Source organism: Bombus vosnesenskii, unplaced genomic scaffold, assembly GCF_011952255.1.
Source record: "Bombus vosnesenskii isolate JDL3184/JDL3185 unplaced genomic scaffold, Bvos_JDL3184-5_v1.1 scf7180000013285, whole genome shotgun sequence".
NCBI lineage: Eukaryota > Metazoa > Arthropoda > Insecta > Hymenoptera > Apidae > Bombus > Bombus vosnesenskii.
The window spans coordinates 3883326-3904335 of NW_022882938.1; the positions used below are offsets into that span (position 1 = coordinate 3883326).

At 35.2% G+C, this 21010-nt stretch overlaps 4 protein-coding genes, 1 long non-coding RNA gene and 1 pseudogene across 11 annotated transcripts in view; 3 read left to right on the forward strand and 3 right to left on the reverse strand.

The window, feature by feature from the left end:
• Positions 1-6752, forward strand: part of LOC117232286 (ETS-like protein pointed) — a 145331-nt gene extending 138579 nt beyond the window's left edge. For all 6 annotated transcript variants that reach the window (XM_033491592.1, XM_033491598.1, XM_033491596.1 and 3 more), the window contains 5 exons: positions 2627-2827; positions 2923-3231; positions 3611-3886; positions 3977-4274; positions 4391-6752. In XM_033491592.1, the coding sequence (XP_033347483.1) occupies positions 2627-2827; positions 2923-3231; positions 3611-3886; positions 3977-4274; positions 4391-4454 (1148 nt within the window). In that variant the 3' untranslated portion in view covers positions 4455-6752. The remainder of the gene's footprint in view (positions 1-2626; positions 2828-2922; positions 3232-3610; positions 3887-3976; positions 4275-4390) is intronic.
• A 757-nt stretch (positions 6753-7509) lies between these two features.
• On the forward strand, positions 7510-9943 carry LOC117232231 (annotated as a pseudogene).
• A 306-nt stretch (positions 9944-10249) lies between these two features.
• Positions 10250-14863, reverse strand: LOC117232229 (poly(U)-specific endoribonuclease homolog). The gene is made up of 6 exons (XM_033491471.1): positions 14718-14863; positions 12607-12747; positions 12243-12401; positions 11295-12165; positions 10782-11211; positions 10250-10700 (listed from the first exon to the last, which is right to left on the reverse strand). Exons 1-6 carry the CDS (start codon positions 14767-14769, stop codon positions 10467-10469), a joined length of 1887 nt encoding a protein of 628 aa, XP_033347362.1. The 5' UTR covers positions 14770-14863; the 3' UTR covers positions 10250-10466.
• Positions 14864-14941: 78 nt separating this feature from the next.
• Positions 14942-15454, forward strand: LOC117232234. Its single transcript, XR_004493091.1, has 2 exons — positions 14942-15059; positions 15187-15454. It is a non-coding gene; the product is annotated as an uncharacterized LOC117232234 (long non-coding RNA).
• On the reverse strand, positions 15370-18620 carry LOC117232226 (poly(U)-specific endoribonuclease homolog). Its single transcript, XM_033491465.1, has 6 exons — positions 18466-18620; positions 18154-18393; positions 18005-18076; positions 16289-17369; positions 15802-16216; positions 15370-15720 (listed from the first exon to the last, which is right to left on the reverse strand). Exons 1-6 carry the CDS (start codon positions 18515-18517, stop codon positions 15487-15489), a joined length of 2094 nt encoding a protein of 697 aa, XP_033347356.1. The 5' UTR covers positions 18518-18620; the 3' UTR covers positions 15370-15486.
• Positions 18621-18754: 134 nt separating this feature from the next.
• LOC117232230 (glyoxalase domain-containing protein 4) lies at positions 18755-20929 on the reverse strand. 2 transcript variants are annotated; one of them, XM_033491473.1, is made up of 7 exons: positions 20788-20929; positions 20468-20707; positions 20360-20409; positions 19959-20224; positions 19720-19875; positions 19467-19642; positions 18755-19397 (listed from the first exon to the last, which is right to left on the reverse strand). In XM_033491473.1, the coding sequence occupies exons 2-7, from the start codon at positions 20555-20557 to the stop codon at positions 19290-19292; spliced, it is 846 nt and encodes a 281-aa protein (XP_033347364.1). In that variant the 5' UTR covers positions 20558-20707; positions 20788-20929; the 3' UTR covers positions 18755-19289. The 2 variants fall into 2 exon arrangements, with proteins under 2 accessions (XP_033347364.1, XP_033347363.1); XM_033491472.1 differs by having other exon boundaries at positions 20468-20716.
• Between the last annotated feature and the right edge of the window lie 81 nt (positions 20930-21010).

Genomic DNA, 21010 nt, shown 5'->3' on the forward strand with positions numbered 1-21010 from the left:
TTTACCATCCGTGACGTAGTAGAAATTACTACGAAACGAGCGCAATATCCAATAAAAGAAGTGCATTACGATAAAACGACTTTTACATGTACGTGTAAAATGCTAAATAATAACAAACAAGCTGCAAACTCCAAAGCCCAAAAACGATGAAATATCTTTATAAAATATTAAAATATCAGCTTTACTCTACAACTTATTTATCGATGACAAACATACTTGTTTCTCCTACTGTCTTTTTTCCTCTTCTATTTATATCCATAAATCATCCGATTTGAAATTGTATCGCGTTATTGATAATCCTGTCAGCTATAAACTTACTCAGAATGACGTTCACAAGCTTGCTGCACGTGCAGTCGTCTATTTATACTTAACTTGAAGAAATGCCCGGTCATTCGTTTCTCTGGAGCTAGTATCTCAATTCAATTCAAATAATTACACCGTGCACGGTCCCTTTCTCTCGTCTACAACAACTATTCGGGACCTTGGTGTAATCTTCTCGACTGATCTATCATTCGCTTCTCACATCATCAAGGTTGCCACTGACAGTAGTGCGCTCGAGCTTCTTCGTTACATTACATAGAGCGTGTAAGTTTTTTTTTTAAGGACGTCAACACCGTTAGATCGTATCGTGTATCGTGCGTTGGTTAAGCCTCACTTAGAACTACTGTTCTACCATCTGGTCATCTTACCATTCTCGTCACATTATCAATTTAGAACGTGTACAGCGTATAGATTTTTATGCCTAGCCACGTGTTTTAAGCTGTCACGCGTCTCTAACGTTGATTACGATTACTCTGGCCTTTGTTGAACGTCTGTTGCGTCTGAATCTCTCGATCGTAGACGCGAGATGCTCCATCTTACATCCCCTCACAAATCACTAAACGGCGTTGTAAATAGCTTTCTTATCTTATCGTAGCTTATGGAATCTTAGCTCGTCTTAAAACTCGCGTGCTACGAGTCCCTCGATCAGGCATAGCTTATTCCTTAACGCTTGTTCCTCCTAGCGGTGTCCCATAATGGGTCGCTTTGGGTCCAGTTGGTATACTCCCTCGTTTTCGTAGCACTTTATTTTCGTAGCACAATATTTTCAATTCTAATAATGTCTTTTTTCGGAAATAAAGGTATATAGAGACAGGGCATCGACTTGCTTGTTTTACTTTATTTCTCAGTAAATCATTTATATACAGGGTGGTTGGTAACTGGTGGTACAAGCGGAAAGGGGGTGATTCTACGCGAAAAAAGAAGTCGAAATTTTTCCTTCGAGGCCTTGTTTTCGAGAAAATCGACTTGGAATTTTCGCCCGGTACGCGTGCACTTTATCGCGTCTCGTTATAACGGATCTCACTGTAGATCGTTGTCTCGATCGAAAGAAAACATTTTTATTCTATATTTTCGACTTCTTTTTTCGCATAGAGTCACCCCCTTTCCGCTTGTACCACCAGTTACCAACCACCCTGTATATGAATACATACATGAGCGAATAAATAGCAGGATATAAATAAACCGCATCTGTTCCGTTTACATTATAATATAATTATAATATATTATAATGTAATTAGAGAATAAAAAAACAAAACATAAATAACAATTGGTTGAAGTACAATGATTTCTACATATACGACGTTGGCAAACATCACATTGCGACAAGATAAAACTTGTTACGATCGTTAGACAACAATCTCACAGAATTCTCTAGCATAAGCGTAATTGTATTAATAGGATAATCGCAAAAGTTAATGCATAGCGATGATTTTTCTATAACTCGAGGCGTGATGTAATTTGTTTACATTCGTTTCTTTCCAATTTCTCTCTCTCTCTCTCTCTCTCCCTCTCTCTATACACATATACCGAAGAACTTATTATCCGTTTAAATAAATGAACAAATCTTTGAACTTGTACGTCAAAGCTGTTCGAACCGATCTCCTGAGATTCCCCGATCTTCTCTCGGACCTCGCGAGATCAAACGACCAGACGATGATTTTACAAGCTCTGTCGCGTTCGTGGTCGATCCGACGAGGACGAAGCGGGTCGCAGCCTCCGTAATGGACGCGCGACGGGTTTCTCGTGGCCGAGGAAAGGAAGTCGAGGATAGGCGGAGTTGGCTCGGGCCAATCGTCGAGATGCGCGCCGCCCACGTGTCAGCGGTTCCTCCCTGCAGACTCTGTGCCTCTCGTGACACCGTGCACTCCCCAGGTTCCAACGATTTCCCATCGCGACCCTTCGCTGCGAATGCTGCCAGCCCGAGCGAAAAGTCGAAACGATCGAAATCGCACGCCGGTCGGCGACAATCCGCTATCCTTCGAACGGAAGCAGAGTACGGAGACGCGACGACTATGGGGACCTAGCAGCGTACAGAAACCACGGAATTCGAATTTTCTTTAACCCTCGTCGTATGACGCTTGAAAATCTCCACCACTCCCGTCGAAATCGTTTTATACGGACACCTTGTGTCGTTGGAAGGAAAGAGAAAAAAAAGTAAAAATACAGGCAGATTCGCGTGAACAAAATCGTCGCGCCCCCTTTCGATCGATCGATTTCGAATAATTCGCAGATTTCGCAAAACACAGAGATTCAAGGGTACGTGGAACATACGTAACGCGTTTGCTTTTGTGGTGATATTTTTAAGGAGGTTACAATCATCTACGCAGCCCCGTGTGCCAAGACGAGAACCAGAGGGATGAAACCTCGCCGCCACCTCACAGCCATAACGCTCAAGCGCCCAACTCTCATTCCAGTACTCCAAACAGCAACAACAACAATAATAATAACAATAACGCGAACAACGCGTACATACATCTACGGAACTTGAACCAACTGAAGACGGAGTGTAAGTAGCGGAAAATGGAACGAATATTTCGTGGATTTATCGATTTTTCAAAGGAAGATCGTAGAATTTGAATATGGTTCGTGATTGTCGAGCAGCGAATTATGCCAACCACCATATAACGGAGCACCTGCAAGGCGGTGGAGCAGGGTTGACGAGTGGCAACGATCTCACGGGTACAGGGACTAACGAGAGCGACTTAAGGGTTAGTCAAACGGCAACGGAGAGCTACATGACTCCGGCACATTATTCCGGCTACGATGAGGCGTCCGAGTATCACAGTCTGCCGCAGGATCACCAACCGCCGCATCCTTTCAACCTGGATGGCTCGCCGGAATTTTACAGCGCCAGTGGAATTCAAATCGAGCCGAAGTATCAGCCATCGCCGTTTAAAAATTATCCTCGAGGTGATCTCAATGGTTTAAGAAACTTCGAGCTGCTGTTCTCCAATCTATATTATTATCTGCAATTTACGTTCAATATAAATGTCATCGAATTGATCAGTATCCTTAGACGTTGCTAAAATGTCTTTGCTTTTGGTCATTAAGATATTCGGATATATTTGCTCCTTGTCTTTTTCATATTTTTTCTTTTTTTTTTTTTTTTGGTTTATGAATTTACTAACAAGGTATTCAAAGGAAGAATATCTAAAGAGATACAAATATATCGAGATAAAAAAATACGAAGGAAAAGAAAAAGGAGCAGAAACAGCAAGGAGAACAGTAGACTTAATTAATGATATTTGAACGATCGTTCGACGATTATAATCGATGCTTTGCAACCTAGGTCGCTACCACGAAGGATACAGCGAGAGCGGTGGTTACGGACAATACGACGCTACGCCATTCCAAACGGTTCCAGGAAGCGGAAGCGGAGGAGGAGGTGGCGGCGTTGGCGGTGATCAATGGGGAGTCGGCCCTCTCGAACACCTGTCTCATCATCCGGCATTCTTGGCTGGTCTTGGTCCAAGAGATTCTTCCAATCCTCATCATCCCTCGTCTATTGGAAATAACGCTGATCAGAAACCTCTGTTGCAGAGCGCGATGATCCCCGGTTATACAAGTAATTAATCGCTCGCGAGTTAGAATACGATTCTCCTGAGTTTTTCGAAAAAGTTCGTTCTAAGGAAGGGCTACTTTCTAATGTTAACAGGCACTGGACCCTGCTTTACCGGTTCCGGTCCCATTCAACTCTGGCAATTTCTGTTAGAGCTGTTAACAGACAAATCGTGTCAAGGCTTTATCTCGTGGACTGGCGATGGCTGGGAGTTCAAGTTGACGGATCCGGACGAAGTGGCACGTCGTTGGGGCATCCGTAAAAACAAGCCTAAAATGAACTACGAGAAACTGAGCCGTGGTCTCCGTTATTATTACGACAAGAATATTATACATAAAACAGCTGGCAAACGATACGTTTACCGCTTTGTCTGTGACTTACAGAGTCTCTTAGGGTAAGTGTGCGACAGACACGATGCTCTGATCGTTCGGTTCTCTTGAGAGCAGTCGACGATAATCGGTTAGGACGATAACGATGATCGTGTTTTATAGTATCATTGTTCGTTCGTAGGTACAGTCCGGAAGAACTGCACGCAATGGTTGAGTTGAAGCCGGAGAAGAAGGAAGAAGACTGAGTTTCTGTTATCAGACGTGTTTAAGGACTGTGTCGTTTTACTAACTGAAAAGAAGGAGAAAAAAAAAAAGAAAGAGAGGGAAGAAAGAGGAATCCGAACGATTCCTTGGTACCGCGATGGAACAAAGTTCAAACTGACAATGTAACGAACAATGTGAAACGAACAAACGAAACGAAGGAACGAGTAACTGGTGTATTGATAAACGAAAGAATTCTTCTAATGAATAGAAGACTAAACCAATTGATGTCTTCTAACGTTCAGATACATGATAAAATCGAATCGGTCGTATGTACCAAAGACAGGGTCTGCATACCATTGGTGCCTAAAGTTAATGAAAATCGTGAATTTGTTTCTAAGTGATTAATTTGCCAAGCCAGATTTTAGAGGATATTTATAGGAAATAACTCAACAATTTATACATATTATATATATTATACATATAAATATATATATATAAATATATATAAATATATATATATATATTTTTAATGTTACATAATTTCTATGCACTACGTCGAGCACACGATGCGTCTAAATTATTTATGTCTCATCATTTTAAACATGCGTGTTACATCTCGTTGATAGATAACACCATATGTGATTGTTATTACTATAATTTTACTACAATAAAGCCATTATACCATTATTATAGACGGCGAGCTTGAATTCGACGTTTAAATGCTTTTCTACGTGTAGATTATTACTAAGTTGTAGTATTAAAAATACTGTGTTTCCGAGCTCGCTTGGCTGCAACAACTGCGAAACAAACCTCCTTTTATACTATTACCGATCTTTCTTTTTTCCTATTCGCTTCCTCGATGTTTCACGTGCGACCAGTCCCAGGTGAATAATGTTGGAGGACTATAATTAACAGCGTTTCAGGTGCGAAGAAAGTATGCTGTTAATTTCGCTACAAGTTGTATGTTTGAACGCGTTTCTTTTTCTAACGAAATCATTTCGTTTCGTTGATCTCCATATTTTTCTAACGATTAAAAGAAGTGATCATTTTTTCGAAGGAAGGGGCGACGTGCAACCAGTATTGAACATCATAGGCCCGTAAAATAGTATTTGGAATAGAAGATGATAACGTTTCTTGGCGCTTAATTTTAAAGATTACCGACTACTAAAATTTAATATATGTTTTTTCGTTTAATAGCTCGGATATCTTCGAATATGGAATAACTGTTAGAATTAAAATCAGCATACATCACTTTTCTATTTCAAATGCAGTTTTATTTGTAATATGTTGTACGCGTAAAGAAAATGACGTTTGCTATCCGAAGAAAGTTTTTCGTTAAATCTTCCAAATTCATCAGAATCCCGTAACTCTATCATTTTGCGGATCATAGCAATAATTAAAATATCGACGTTCTTAAGTGATACTTTATCATTTGCATTGTATATAATATGTACGCGTGTGGAACACTCGATAACGCGTGTATAGACGAAATTCGACTATAATGTTGCGACTAGTTTGCGTGATTCTCACCGTATTTCGATGAGCGTTTTCTACGTTGTAAAAATGTTGTTCTGTTGGACGTAATAATTATTGTAACAATATCGGTTGTATTGATATGTACGACAACGGATAAAAAAGAACGAGGAAGTTTCTTAAACGCGTTACATATCTATAAGCGTATGTAACATTACGTATTTTATATAAATTAAGTTTCTTTAATTGTGTTTGTTAAATGTTCGGATCAAGAGAGAAAGGGTGAGCGAGAGGGAGAGAGAGAAAGAGACGAAGATGAAACGAAAACTATGGTTGAAATATATTTCATAATGAAGATTATAAAAGAAAGACTCGTAAATCGACGACGATTAATGGCGATTCAAGAAGAAATTAAGTTAATCGCGAGATAAAAGATCTTGACATATCCGGTCACGATTGTTAAGTTTTCTATATGTAACGAAATAATTTAGACACCTTTATAGATTATCGACATATGTGATTAACAGTATACCAATTTTGAAAAGTAACTCATGGACAGGTATCGAATAAAATTAACGGAATCGTTATAATTGTGTAATTTCGAATACATTGTAAAAATTTGATGAAGAAACACGTATGAAATGATTTATAAATCCCTCCTTCTCTGCACAGGACTAGACATTCGTAAATTAAGTTTGAATATTTTTAGTCGAATAAAGGAAAAAACGAAAATTATGTAAAGCTCTACTGCATATATGTGTGTAAAGCAATCAATCATCGTTTCCGACAACTATGTGAAGTTACGACAGCGACATGTGAAAATTTTTCAGTAGTTGCAATAAAATAAAGAAATTTTTATAAATATACTGAACAAAGGGACAATTTCATTCAACGTCATATTCAATAATTATAACTACAAAATATAAGTATAATGATGTCGACTTACAAAATTTCGAGTAGATTTTCAATAAATCGTCCAAGAATCTAGAATAACAACAAATCTATGGTATTTATCAAAAGCTGTGACCAGTAATTATAGTCATCTCTAAAATTTTTATACGTGTCGTCGACAAGAAAGTAATTTTTGTTTAAATGGAAGGCAATCATCACTCTACTCACAGTAAAGGAATTTTTCAGAAAATTCAAAGATCAATATTTCGTTGGTTACCGGTTGCTGATAAGCATTTATAATGGAATTCTGTCGACAACTATTCCTTTCTTATCGACTGCGACACTCTTCCTTATCGGTCACTGTACGCATGCGTAGATGTTATTCGGATGCTGAAATTGGGCGCATTTCAAAATTTCTAAACACGCGCATACGTTACGAACATCTTCTTTAATTCGCATATAGTAAAGGTAATAATAGCATTTAGTATTATCATATAATATTATCTAGTAATACGCATAATTTGCAACTCAATGAAAGAAAAGAAGATTAGAATTGTTGAGTGGTCTAATGCGTATAAATCTGTGAATAATCGAGGTTTTTTAAAGAACTAAATAATAGAAGCTATTGGTGAATATTGTATTTTAATCTTCATTTCTTTTCAAAATATTCTATTCTCAGAGATGTTATTCTGAAACATCTTTAAATCCGATAATAAAGTTGTGGGATATTAAGTAACATCGTAAGATCGAAAGATTGTTATTGATGCTTTTCTTTTGTTGATTGCTAGTAGAGGGAGACAAAGGCGCGTAAAAAACTTCATTGTTGTAGCGTGAACGTGGTTCAGTATTAAAATGGAAGCGTCAATTATTGCTGCTACTAATGTGACGAATATTGCAGATTGTGTGTTAGAACTGGTATATTACTATTTAAACAAATATAAAGTACCACTTATCTTTTGTCTTTTGTTTTTGACATTTTTATAAATCTCCTCAACAGGTGTCAAATTCTTTATCCGCCAACGCTACAGCAATTGCAATACGATTTCACATTGAACAACGTAAAATTCAAGTAATAGACAATGGTATAGGAATACCGAAAATGCGATTAAATGTGATGGCAGAATACAATAATGAAACTTCTTTGAATTATTCAAATATATATAATTTATGCAGTTGGAGAAAGCATACGATTATTAACATTCGTAGATTATCTAATGCTATGATAATAACATCTAGATATTATTTGTCACGTAAAACATATATGAAGGTAATCTTTATAATTAAGAATTCATTTGAAGTAGAAACTAACAAGTTGTTAATGCTCACAGATTTTCAAAGTAAACTGTGAACCAAGAATTATTAAAATTGAAAGAAGACCTTCTCAAGGTACTACAGTAAGCATTCATGGATTCCATGAGTTATCCTTAAATAAATGGAATATAACTTTCATGTATCATTTGATTGGAAACATTGCCATAGCCAATCCTCAGGTAAATGAATACTTGATATTTATAGGTATTCCTTATATTTCAAATTAAGATATATTTTATGTTTCCAGACTTCATTCACCATAAGAGATGATCATCAAAAGAAAATTAACATGATAATCACTAAGCCACACAATCCAATATATGTTTTTAAGTCATTATATAGTCTAGAAGTGTTACTTCATAAAATATGGTATATAAGATGTATGAAGAAGCCTAATATCAAATACTGTGCATACATTGGATTAGCTGATTCTAAAGATACAGCTTCTCAATATATTTTTCTAAATAATAAACTTGTTCATTGTCCCTTAATCTTAAAAATAATTTCAACTACTTTCATTAATACATTAAAGTTCTTTGAAAGACAACAATATGAACATATACCAAAGAAAGAGGCAGTTTTCATTTTACTATTTCTTGTGTGTAATAATTATACTTTTACTATTGAAAATAAGAAGCGAACTTTAATATTTTCTAATATACAAGATTTAATGGAATGTATTAGGAGCAAAATATTACATATTTTTACAAGAGGTATTAAACCTTTATGTGAAGAAGAATTTAGAAAAGGGAATGAAACACGGTTGACTGCAGAAGATTTAGTTACACCTGTTTCACAAACTGATAATCTTAACAAAAACAGTATGCAGTTAACTCTTTCTGAATGGTCTAATTGGTCTTATCCTAAGGATTGGAAACAACTAGAAAATGATTCGCTAAAATTCTATAAGCATTTTGATTTCCTGCCAGAAAAATTGCATAAATTACTACGTGGAAACACAAAATTGATAAAAACAGACATTTTAAATAAATATAACGGAAGTGTATGTTCAATCAAATTGAAATCTGGATTGCAGAGTAAACATTTTTAATCTAATCAGAAAATTATAGTATGAAATTATTTATGATATATTTCCCTATAAATTACAGATATATTGCCTCATCAAGAACTTGACATACGTCCATGTAAACCTGTCCAGCGATTTCGTGAATTCACTTTAAATAAGAAAGTTTTGAAACTTATTAAAGTAAGTATATAGTTGGAATTACAATGAGAAAAGTTGAACTACAACTGATCATGTAATTTCAGGTATTAGGTCAAATAAATAATGAACTGATAGTAGGTTTAATAACCCAAAATAATGTGAAGATGCTTTTATTAATGGATCAACATGCAATTCATGAAAGAATTAGATATGAGCATTTGCTTTACGGTAAAGCTTTACAAAAATCTTCTATATAAAAATAAAGTAAAAAGGCTATACTGACATTGATTATGTAACTGATTTTTAGGATATGAATCACAGATAAGAACTCAATTGTTTTCCATCAAATTAAAAGATCCTATAATCATACAACTTCCTGCGAGTAGCTGCAATTTACTCTTATCTAATAATATGATATTAAAAAAGTTTGGTATAACGTTTAGTGTGATAGATAATAACACAGTAATGATACGTGCAGTGCCAGAATGTTTAAGGAAGAACAAATACTATCATGATGAATTAAAACTAAAGTTAAAAGTACAGAATCTTTTAAACGAATTAGTACAAAACTTTCCAAGTTATGATAGCAATTATTCAACCAACATTTTACCATTTACCATTCACAACGCAATTGCAATGGAAGCATGCCATGGTATGTTCTTTCTTTCTTTTCCATTTATAATTTTGTAAACAATTTAATAAACAAAATATACAACATGTAAAGTATAAATAGATAGAGTATATATTTTTCAGCAGAAAATATCAATAGAATAATAATCTCATCTTTTTGTACATTATAACATTATATTCACTACCATTTAATGAAAAGTATTTTAGGAGCTATAAAATTCGGAGATCCACTTTCATTAAAAGAATGTAAGCGGCTTTTGAAATTACTAAACAAGACGAAGATACCTACTCAATGTGCTCATGGACGACCATCCATAATACCTCTATTGGAACTAACAGATTTAGAAAGACGCCATATAAAAATCGTTCGGGTAAGTAATACATTTTTCGTATACTATATATTAAATAAAGGGAAACTCATTTATAGATTCATTCACTTGCAACAATTTAAATTCTGTTCTACATATTTTTATCAAATTTTTTAATTCTTCTCAGTGAAATTGCGTAAGTCAGTATTACATTAGCTAACATATAATGTAAAATCTATTAAATGTTATAAAATGCAGATTTTATTTCAACTAAACTAAACGTCAGGATATCCCGAAATTAAAATATCTTTTCCAAAGTAATTGACTCTGCTCACGAAAATCACAAATTCAGTTCCTCCTAAAGAAATTGGGCAAGGGTTGTTAGGCCGAGTAAAGAAGCACATTGTATACAAAGCGAATTCCAATTCCGGTGATGTACCGACAAAAATGGTTGAGACTGGTTGCACTATACCGTTTAGCGATGAACGTATTTTTAAAACTGCTCCTTTCTGTAAAACATAATGCAGTGAACATTAACAATATGAACTGTTTTGATCGTTGGTTTACGAATATTACATATTGTTACTTACATCACCCAGTTTGACTTCCTTCATATATCCAAGATAATTGACCTTCTTCTCTGCTTCTTGCTTCGCGTAATAGATCCAATTATGTAGTCCAATTATATCTGAGTCAAACTGTTCAGCTAGAAACACAGTTTCAAAACCGGAACTCGACGCATCTCCGTCAATTCGTTTGAATTGAGAGAACCATATGCGCTTCATAGTATCCTTAAACTCATATTCATCATCTTGGATGTATCCTTTATCGGCCAAGAATTTCATCATTGATTTCATCACGTCTGTTTCTAGGATCTTATCAAGAAGTTCCGATTCCTCTTTTCGCTCTTCTGACGTGACCGTCTCTTTCGTTTTAACGTTAAGTTCATAGTTATCGTGTAAAGCTATCACGGCTTTCACGGTTGGAATCTCGTAAGCTTCATTATTCACAGTTAGCAACCTGAAATACGTAGAGTTTGGAACTATAACACCAGCTTATGATTTATTTTTAACTCTAGGAGTTCAAAGTAAATGGATTCTCACGGTTCAGCAGCGTCGTCGCTGGTGCTATCATCTTTCTTCTGGCCTTGCAAATTGATCGTTATATGCTTAAGAGCACTGTTCTTCTCTTTCTCGAATAAATTTTCCGTTAACTTTTTGATGTCATCATTAGAGGTGACGAATCCCAGAGGATTAGGATTGTTTTGTGCTGAATCTTGAGAGTTTTGATTATTCGGTGATGCATTGGTACCTGCGTTATTCTGTGAAACTTGAGATGCCTCAGCGGCAGGTTGAGCAGCTGATTGAGCTGGTTGAGGCTGAGCAATCGAACCAGCTGCTGGTTGAGCCGTAGGAGCTGCGGCAGCTGCCGGTTGATCAGAATTTGGAGGCGGGACAATAGCAGTTCCATTATTATAGTAATTATTATAAGTAATTTGGGTGTGGCTGGGGACCACTTCGCCAGTTCCGCTACTAGTGCCTCTCGTGCCATAGATTCCTCCTGGTATTAATCGATTCACGGCTGCGTTCACTCCGGCGCTCACACCAGCGAAGACGAATGCTTCTTTTGCTAATTGCCCTATACCAGGTTTCTGTCCTTGCGATAAGAGAATCGTTTGTTGTGGCGTCTGTCCCATGGATGGACTAAAAGACTGTCCAAAGCCTGGATTGTATCCACCATAAGATGGACTTCCAGGATAAGGTGCATGTCCTCCTATTCCAGGATTGTAGCTTTGACCAGGTGCTGGATTATAACCATGACCTAGAGAGGGATTGTATCCTTGACCAACTGGATTGTAACCTCCAATTGAAGGGTTGTAACCCCCAATTGATGGATTATGACCTTGCCCAGGTGATAGATTCGGGTTGGAGTTGGTATGATAAGGATTGCTGACTGGTTGACTAGGATATCCACCTAGAAATCATTGCCCATTAAATATTTTAGTCTATGAATATTACATTAATATCCGGTCTAAAAGGAGTATCGGATACCTGAAGGCTTGTATCCAGATTGAACGTTAGTCGCGCTAGTCTTAGAACTCTGTTCGGATATAGGAGCAGATGGTTTAGGCGCGGTATTGATATTGGTTCCACTTGCTGGTTTCTTATCGTTCGCAACGTTCCATCCTATTTTATCAGGAGTGGAGCCTCCTGTACAAGAAATAACTAATAATTTATGATCGTTAAATAGCTAAGTTTACTTATCGATACTACTGGCAAGTCACCGACCAGTTAAAAAGAAATTGAATACGTGAGCAGTTAATCGATAATCGAGCATGTGTTGCTGATGATTAACTCCATTGCAGAGCGCAAAGGACGCATAATATATTGTCGAATATTTTCATACGAGAATTACCTTGATTACTTTGCTGGTACGTATTTCGAGAATTTTGAGATGAACGAGGACGAGGTGTTGACCTCGAACGAAATATAGAACTCCCCCAACCACTGCTGCTCCCGGTTCTCCGTCCAGACCATTTTCCTTCTCCGATGTCGACTGTGAAAATTTACCACAATTTAAGTACGACTCAGTACTTTTGAATGAAAATTCTCGGTAAATTGTACACAAATTATATATATATATATATATATATATATATTTGTCGAAGATGAGGGGTCATCGGAGCCTTTCTTTTGGAATTATTATAGCTGTACTTAAATGATAAAACTTTATGCTTGCCCGATGGTGGGCTTGGGCTCGAGGTAACACAACTGGTCGCCGAACGTAGCCACGGTCACGGGATGAAGGTTTTTACCTAACAGAGAAGTGCCAATATTGTGGGACACACGTTGTATTAACAATCAAACTCTGGGCAGGAGCAATGTCAGCTCTACGCGGGCAGCACATCGTCTGTACGTGCATTATTATACCGAGCGTCACAGCAAACGTTACCTTGTGCTTCAAAATATATTATACGTGTAACAAAGAGTTACCCCGTTGACCGTGGATTCGTTATTGAACCTAAGAACATTGTCACTAACATCTCGAGTGTTTAATCACCACGGTTATTTGTCAAACTTTGGAAAAATCAATATTTATACCAGTAAATATAATCTCTGTTGTACAACAACGATGGCTAGTCCGAATGAAGATTCATTACGCGCCTATATATATATATATATATATATATATGTGTGTGTGTGTATTATATATATATATAGCTTATTGTGTGAACGAATTATCTGTTATCAAATTAACGAAGCGTAAAACGAATGAAATCACTGAATAGAATCTTGACGGAGATTACGTATTCAAACGTACATTATTCTGTATGAACAGAATGCGATGCAATCATTAAAATTTAAAATATTGCACACAGAAGTTACCATTGGTTAAATAGAATGTACCGCGTCAGAGAGTTTGAAAGAAATAATATTTCAATTTTGTTCATAACGAGTGCTGCGTGCTCGAGTATATTATTCCATTACGATTCATAATATTCCACCTACAACTTGTTGAGCTTCTCTATCAATCTATGATAAATTATTCTATATAGTCACTAACAATTTAACAATTCGCTAAATAAAATAATGATATATCGTTAACACGCGAACCTGATTATTTCCATTAAATCTATTTGAATGTCAAGTATTAAACTAATCTCCATGTTTTATAAAACTAAATGCTCTTTAAATATATGGGACCATAGTTCTTCAGTACTGTTTTTAGGATGCTAATATTTTGTTTCTGTATGTTATTTTAGGGTAATTTTGTATTTAGTGCTACGATACAACTTTGAAAGAGCAAATAAAATCTTTGGAGTTGATTATCAGCACTCTGTTACCGGAGTAGTAATCGTTTACATAGAAACCACGGCTACTTAACGAATTTCATGAAACCTAATTAGATTTTCATGACCATATCAGCGGAACAAATTCCACCTTTCGTGGAATTGCTTGAGTGACTCAGTGCTCGCCTCCGTATGGCTGCGACTTTCTAGGGAGAGTTACGATCTTTTGCGACTTCTTTGCGACTTCAAATACAGACAAATGAACACATGATACGATGCTGGCATGCATCGGTGTACGCTCAAGCACAAGTAATTTAGTCTCGGCGAACTTATTATGAATTGTTTGGTTGCAGCTTCATCATGCAGTTAAACATGCAATTAAACAGTTCATAGAATGCTCTGTTCTCGAATGTTTTCTCTGTCTTTAGAATTCCTTCAGTTCAGTTATATCGTTTAGAAGCTTGAATTCTTAATCGTGTTGACACCGTAGATAGGCAGTAATTTTACAGACGTATAAATTTACATACAAATTTTGTTAAAGTACTTTCACTTGGTCGTTTATAAGTTTAATCTCATAAAATTCCTTGTAATACATTCTAACGTGAATCGTGAAATATTGCATCAAGGTAAAACCCAGTAAATCCATTACCACATAGTTGAAACATTCAGCAAAGGAAGGACGATTTCTTTTTGCCGTTTTAAATTGGTTATGCTATTTATAAAGAAACTTACTTACCAAACACGAACAAAACGAGACTCGTGCAGATCAGAGCTATCTTGATGTTCATGTTTCTCGCTGTCTGACTATTTCGGTTGTTGATTTATAATTCAAAGTCGATAGTACGATCAAGGATTTCTTCGTAGAATGATCGATGCGCACTGCTTGACGGTTAATCCGTTACTAAAAGACTTCCCGTGAACTGACGCATACTAAACTACGCTGAAACTAGTTTGGAATTACAAAGCGAGTTATACGTTATACGTCGTGGGCTTTCTCCTCTCGCATTGATCTTTGATGCGTTCGCAACAAATAGTAGGGATCTAATAGAACAAACTGGTAATGAAGGAGGTTCTTAAGGTAATGACATGTCCCTGACTTCTACCTGCAAGGACGTTGCTCTTCATAAATATTTAATGGCTCTGTTCCTTCCAGCGTCCTTTTGCAAAGATTTTATTCAGTGATTAATTGTAATTTTATTTTTCAGGAGAAACCGAATTTTACGGCCTTAAGATTGTATCAAGCCAAAAAATTGAAAAATTAATTGAAAGAATTGGAGAAGGATCCAGAAGAAAATAAAATATATTTTTTTATTTTTTACTTATAATAAGTATTTCTTCATATTATTGAGTTCAATATCGTTAATAATTTAATATTATAAAATGTTTTCTTTTTGTTAATAACTTTATTGCTGATAATGAATTATCTACATGTATAGAGCAATGTAGCCTACATTATATTGGTCCCTATATATACAATAATTACTACGTATAAAATATCTTGTATATTAAAACATTGGAGAAGCGAAATCTATAATTTGGATTCCGAAATAGGCAAATGAATGCGTATAAATGGTGAACTTAGTGGCGCCGAGGGAAACTGGGCAGAGATCATTCGGTCTTGTGTAGAAGCATATTGTGTACAAAGCCATCTCCAACTCAGGTAAAGTACCCACAAATATTGTTGCATTTTGTCTAATGTTTCCATCCTGTTGGAAGTTTAATTTCACCAACGAAGCAGTCTGAAAAAATAATTATATTAAATGGCTAATATAGTATTATTTCAATAAGAATGATTCTTTAGTATTTCTTAAATCATTTACACTTCCAAGATCCAATTTATCTACATAGCCCATGTAATCTATGCGTTTCAAAGATTCTTGGTTTTCGAAATAAATCCAATCTTGCACACCAATAATGGCTGTGCCATATTTTTCAGACGCAAACACACGCTCGAATCCACATGTACTTCCGCTGAATACAGTAAACCAAATTCGACGAAGTACGTCTTTTCTTTCGAAATCATCCGGAGCGATAAATCCACGATCAGCTAGCCATTCCATAGCTCTTGACATCTCGTTTGTATTTAGGAAGATGTCGAGCAAAAGATTCTCTTGTTTCCTTATTTCCAAACTGCGATTCAATTTTTTACGAGAATCATACTCATAGCTATCGTATAGAGTTCGTATTACAGAAATTGATGGATACTCTAATAATTCTGGGTCTACTTCGAATAATCTAAAAAAAGAGATTGATAAGCGAGAACAATCACTCAAATTATTTAAAAGTCGACAATGATTAGATACACACGGCTCTTTGGCTTCATCCGTTATGTTAGTTGACGTAACTCGAGTCTGTAAATTCATTTTTATGTAGTTGTTCATGTTGCGCGAATTTTTTGCGAACAGCTCTTCTGATATTCTAAAAAGTTCATCGTCCGAGATCGTATAATCAAATGATCTGTTTATATTAGCAGGATTATTAGATCCAGTTGAAGAAGTAATTACATTCTCATTTATGCCTGATCCAAAGACGTGTCTTGTAGTTGAACTTGGAATGTCTGGTATGTTTGGACTCGCACTTCCTGATGAAGGGATATTACTTCCTCCTACATTTGAAGTAATTGCCCCATTTGGAAAATTAGGGAGTCCAGTTGGAGAGGTAGGAAATTCAGTTCCTTGTGGTACGTTTGTGGAATTCATTTTGTTATAGCCGTCAGATACAGTATTAAAATATTGATTGTTGTAAGTAACATGAGTTGTAGGAGTTGGTGGGGCAGAGTCAGCAGGCTTTGTTTCTACGTAATGAGTATGAGGATTTATTAATCTATTTACTCCCGCATTAATTGTTGAAAAGACAAGCGCCTCTTTGACCATTTGGCCAAAACCTCGACCAGAATCTTGTTGTCCAGGCATCATTAGAATAGTTTGGCCAGGTACAAATGGCTGTACTGCAGGTTGTGCAAGTACATGTGTTTGCTGTGGATAATTAGAAGGAGAGTATCCAGGTACATTAAAAGCAGGTCCAGAAGGATGTATAGAGTAAGGATTCCCTAATGGCATTGAATTTGCTGGGTGAAATGAAGAGGGATGTGTAGAATAAGGATTCCCTGATGGTATTGGATTTGTTGGGTAATTTGGATGGGAAATAGGATTCGAAGATATATGTATAGGATTAGTAGGATAAGTACCACTAGATGAATGAGTCTGTGGATACTTGAATCCAATTGGAGGTGGTTGAAAGCCTGGTACAGCTGGTAGAGAATTTGGAACAGGCGATTTATTAGCTTCTGGATAAGCTAGAGAATGTTGTTGAGCTGGTACAGTTGGTTTATTGTCTCTTAAATAAGGATTACTCCAGGTCGGATTTGCTTGGCCTATTGTTGCCTGACCTATAATATTAATATTTTCACATATAGTCTACAAACTGGTATATGAGTCAATTTTTTATAGTATTTATGCTTTGAGGTAAACCCGCAGAAAATATTAGGTTCCTGAGGCTCAGATAGGTGATAAGGTAAATTTTGCTTGCTTTCTGTTACAGCTTTTGGTACAATAAGATTAGTTACTATAGAGAACGGATATGATGTTCCAGAAGGCATTGTTTGAATTTATTAGAAGACATACATTTTTTAATTCATATTCTATATTTGATATATAAGATGTTTAGTTTAATTGAAAATGATAGAATATGTCACAACAGATTAAAGTTATCAAAAAGATGGTTTAGCAAAAGTTGTTTGGTTCAAAGGGGACATCATATAAGACAAAGATAACGTAAACACATGAATACCCTCTCGCGTCTTTCCTTGTCTTTCATATGGCAAATTAAAGTTAAAATATCTGATAAACTAATAATTTCTCAACATAAATAGGTTAATAGTGCAAAAAGATAATTTGCACCATATAATGTTTCTCTTTGAACTAAACCATCTTTTTAATAACTTTAATTTTTTATGAGATATTCTGTCATTTTCAGTTAAATGAAACAGTCTGAATATTACTTAATACATAAAATAATACTTACCTGGTCGTGTAGCTCCTCCACCCTCAGCTTTTACGAAATCGGTATTAATATTTTTATTTTGTTGGGTTGGTCCTAAAATTATGATCAATAACTGTATTAACTAAACTATAGTATATAGCATATTTAAATTATATAACATATTAAGTTACCAGCAGAATTTCCTGTGGAATGTGAAGGTTTACTATTAGATACTCCATAGTCATGAACTCCTTGATTAGAATTTGCTCTGTTTGATGTTCTACCATATGGGAATCCATATGATGTTCCAGATAAGGATCCACGTGACGTTCCATGTAATGTTCCACGTGATCTTCCATGTGTTGATCCATGAAATGATCCTTTACCGAAACTTACTTTACTGCCAAACTTATATTTTGCGCTAGTACCATCTATAAAAAGTATATATGTAACAGATTAGTAATAAAAATATTGTGTAAAAAAAATAATCAGACTATACTTACAGATTACAAAAAACACGCAAATAAATATAAGAAAATACGTCTTGAATTTCATTATTACAGTAAGTACTGTTGTTGCACTAGTAAACTGTTAATAGTAAACTGATATCGTCGATACGTTTGATGGAGATATATATATATTCTAGATATATTTATCAAACTTCTTTTCCTAGTAAATGCATTACGTCTTGCAATATTATCTACAGGCTTTCCTTAAGATCATACTACATAATAAGGGGTCATTGCTAATGACCTCAGAGAGATATGGACATCTCTGGTAGTGAGAACAACATTTCTTAACAAGTTTTTATTTGATCTCATTAACAACCTCCACCAGAAAATACATATTTTTTATAGAAACATTAAATTATAAAACAAGTTTTGTAAACTCTTTTGTACTTTAAACTTAGTAATGTAACAATATACTAATAAAAAAGTTTTGTGTTAGAAAACAATTCATGTTGATCGTTATATTATATGTAGAGACGACGAACTTTTTCCCCGCCACGAATTGAACAAACTACTCTTTTATTCAGAATTAGAAAAATATGTACAAAACTACAGAGTCTTAGTAACTTATACTGTGTAAAGTTGTAGAGTGTAAGAGTTAAATGGATATGGGTGGAATCGCTTTTACATGGCTCTGCAAGGCAAGAGCTATATGCAGCATGAGAACCAGTGCATTGTCTCTGTTATATAACATATTTTTTCTAAAATATTGAAGTGGTATTAATACAGTCTCTCAAATTTATAGAAATACTGAGATAAAATATTGTCTTTTTATAAAAGATATAGCTTCAATAGCTTCAAAGTATTATCTTAATTGTTTATCCTTCTTTTTTAATATATCTATCCAAAATTGCTTCACTAGGATAATCTGGAACTGATAATTGGCGAAATGCTTCATCATCCACAAAGCAAATTTCATGACCATCCTAAAAATAATCACAATTGTTACTGTACGTGTATTTTATTTAAAACTACAGTATTTTAAATGTACTTACTGGGTCAGCAAGGATAATAACTCTTACAGAAGCTTTTCCTGGAGTATCTAAAGTGATTAAATCAGTCAATATCTTATGTTTATTATCTTTTATTCTCTTTTGAATTTCTGGTTGTTCTGCATGAGGAACTGAGAATGCTATGCGTCCATAAGCTGCAGCGTGATCAATTTCAGTACCTAATCAAGCAAGATGTGCTTAATCATTACAGCAATCTGTATTATCAAAGTATTACACAACATTATGAGATAATTACCAATATCCTTAAATTCAATCTTTGCCTGATCTTCACTGTATCCTAATAATACGCTGTTTTCAGTTTGATCAAATACTTTCAAGTCTAGAATATCTTTCCAATAAGCAGTAGTTTTTTCAAGGTTTGAACTGGACAAAGTTAATTTTTCTACAGGATCTGTTGGAGAAATAGTCTTTTACTTAGATGTAATCTAAGAAATATATGTATATATTAGAATTAAAATAGTTCTATATTAATACCTTTATCTAGAGGTTGTGGTTCATCAATAACATAATACTTGTAACCACCAGGTGCTTGTAGAACAAACTTCCCATTTTCTTCTTGCACTGGCCATCCACCTGATCGTGCTCTTTGAAGTGCTTCCCTAGACTGGATTGTTATCCCACCAAAATCATTTCCCATTTTGTATTCTTTGATCCCATAATTATAAGTTAACTCTATAACAAAATGAGTATCTTCTGTTCCATATCCTATCATGGTTTTGCTCCATCTATTCCCATATGGTCTACATAGTAAACGTAAGATATTTCATCATAACAATTCGCACAAGATTACTATATAATATATTATGATTGATGATAATATATTAGACAAAGAGTAAATACAACAAATGTGTACGTGACTAAAGTTAATTGCGTACCCATTGCAAGCTGCTTCACAGCCTTCGGCAAATTCCTCGTGCCGTAACACCTGTAAAAAAAGAACTTGCGTAAATCCAGACATCAATTCGAATTATTAAACTACTAACCTTCATCCCAAGAATGTCCCTGTAAAATCTGCAAGTTATTTTTCTATCTGGTATTTTAAATACAAAATGAAGCGCTCGTCCGGTGACCATTTTTGACAAATCTATTTTTGCAATCGTTACACAAAGAAATACACTTCCAATTCTTTGGCGGATAAGACGGGAGGCGTATACCTACTATACTGATTACGCACACTGATCTCTTCTGAAGAAAAACTGTTGCTTTAATACCTCTGCGGTTCTCTGTAATGACTAATCATTAAGAATTGAATTAACGTTATATATGATTCAAGTATTCATTCTAGGCAATTATTTTTGCTTACGTCTTGAACTATACGTATTACTGTTGACGTGTCTTATAAACGATATCTTGTTATCAGTATCTAAAAAATATAAAAATATTTTCATCTATTTGGCTTGTCTATACTGAATTATCTAATAAGAATTTTCGTAACAAAGGTGGCGCTAATAAAAATTTAATACAATTCAGACGGTGATACAAATTCACTATCAACGTCAAATCGATATATGTATGGTAGCCATAAC

Excerpts from the sequence above, each read along its gene's own strand:
- LOC117232230 (XM_033491473.1), bottom strand. The coding sequence starts at position 20,557 with ATGGTCACCGGACGAGCGCTTCATTTTGTATTTAAAATACCAGATAGA. Across the intron at positions 20,410-20,467 it reads GGGACATTCTTGGGATGAAG|GTGTTACGGCACGAGGAATT; the intron begins GTTAGTAGTTTA and ends CTTTTTTTACAG. Across the intron at positions 19,398-19,466 it reads TTATTATCCTTGCTGACCCA|GATGGTCATGAAATTTGCTT; the intron begins GTAAGTACATTT and ends GATTATTTTTAG.
- LOC117232226 (XM_033491465.1), bottom strand. The coding sequence starts at position 18,517 with ATGAAATTCAAGACGTATTTTCTTATATTTATTTGCGTGTTTTTTGTA. Across the intron at positions 18,077-18,153 it reads TTCCACAGGAAATTCTGCTG|GACCAACCCAACAAAATAAA; the intron begins GTAACTTAATAT and ends TCATAATTTTAG. Across the intron at positions 15,721-15,801 it reads ATAAATTGGATCTTGGAAGT|ACTGCTTCGTTGGTGAAATT; the intron begins GTAAATGATTTA and ends TTATTTTTTCAG.
- LOC117232229 (XM_033491471.1), bottom strand. The coding sequence starts at position 14,769 with ATGAACATCAAGATAGCTCTGATCTGCACGAGTCTCGTTTTGTTCGTG. Across the intron at positions 12,166-12,242 it reads ATCTGGATACAAGCCTTCAG|GTGGATATCCTAGTCAACCA; the intron begins GTATCCGATACT and ends AATGATTTCTAG. Across the intron at positions 11,212-11,294 it reads AGCGACGACGCTGCTGAACC|GTTGCTAACTGTGAATAATG; the intron begins GTGAGAATCCAT and ends TACGTATTTCAG.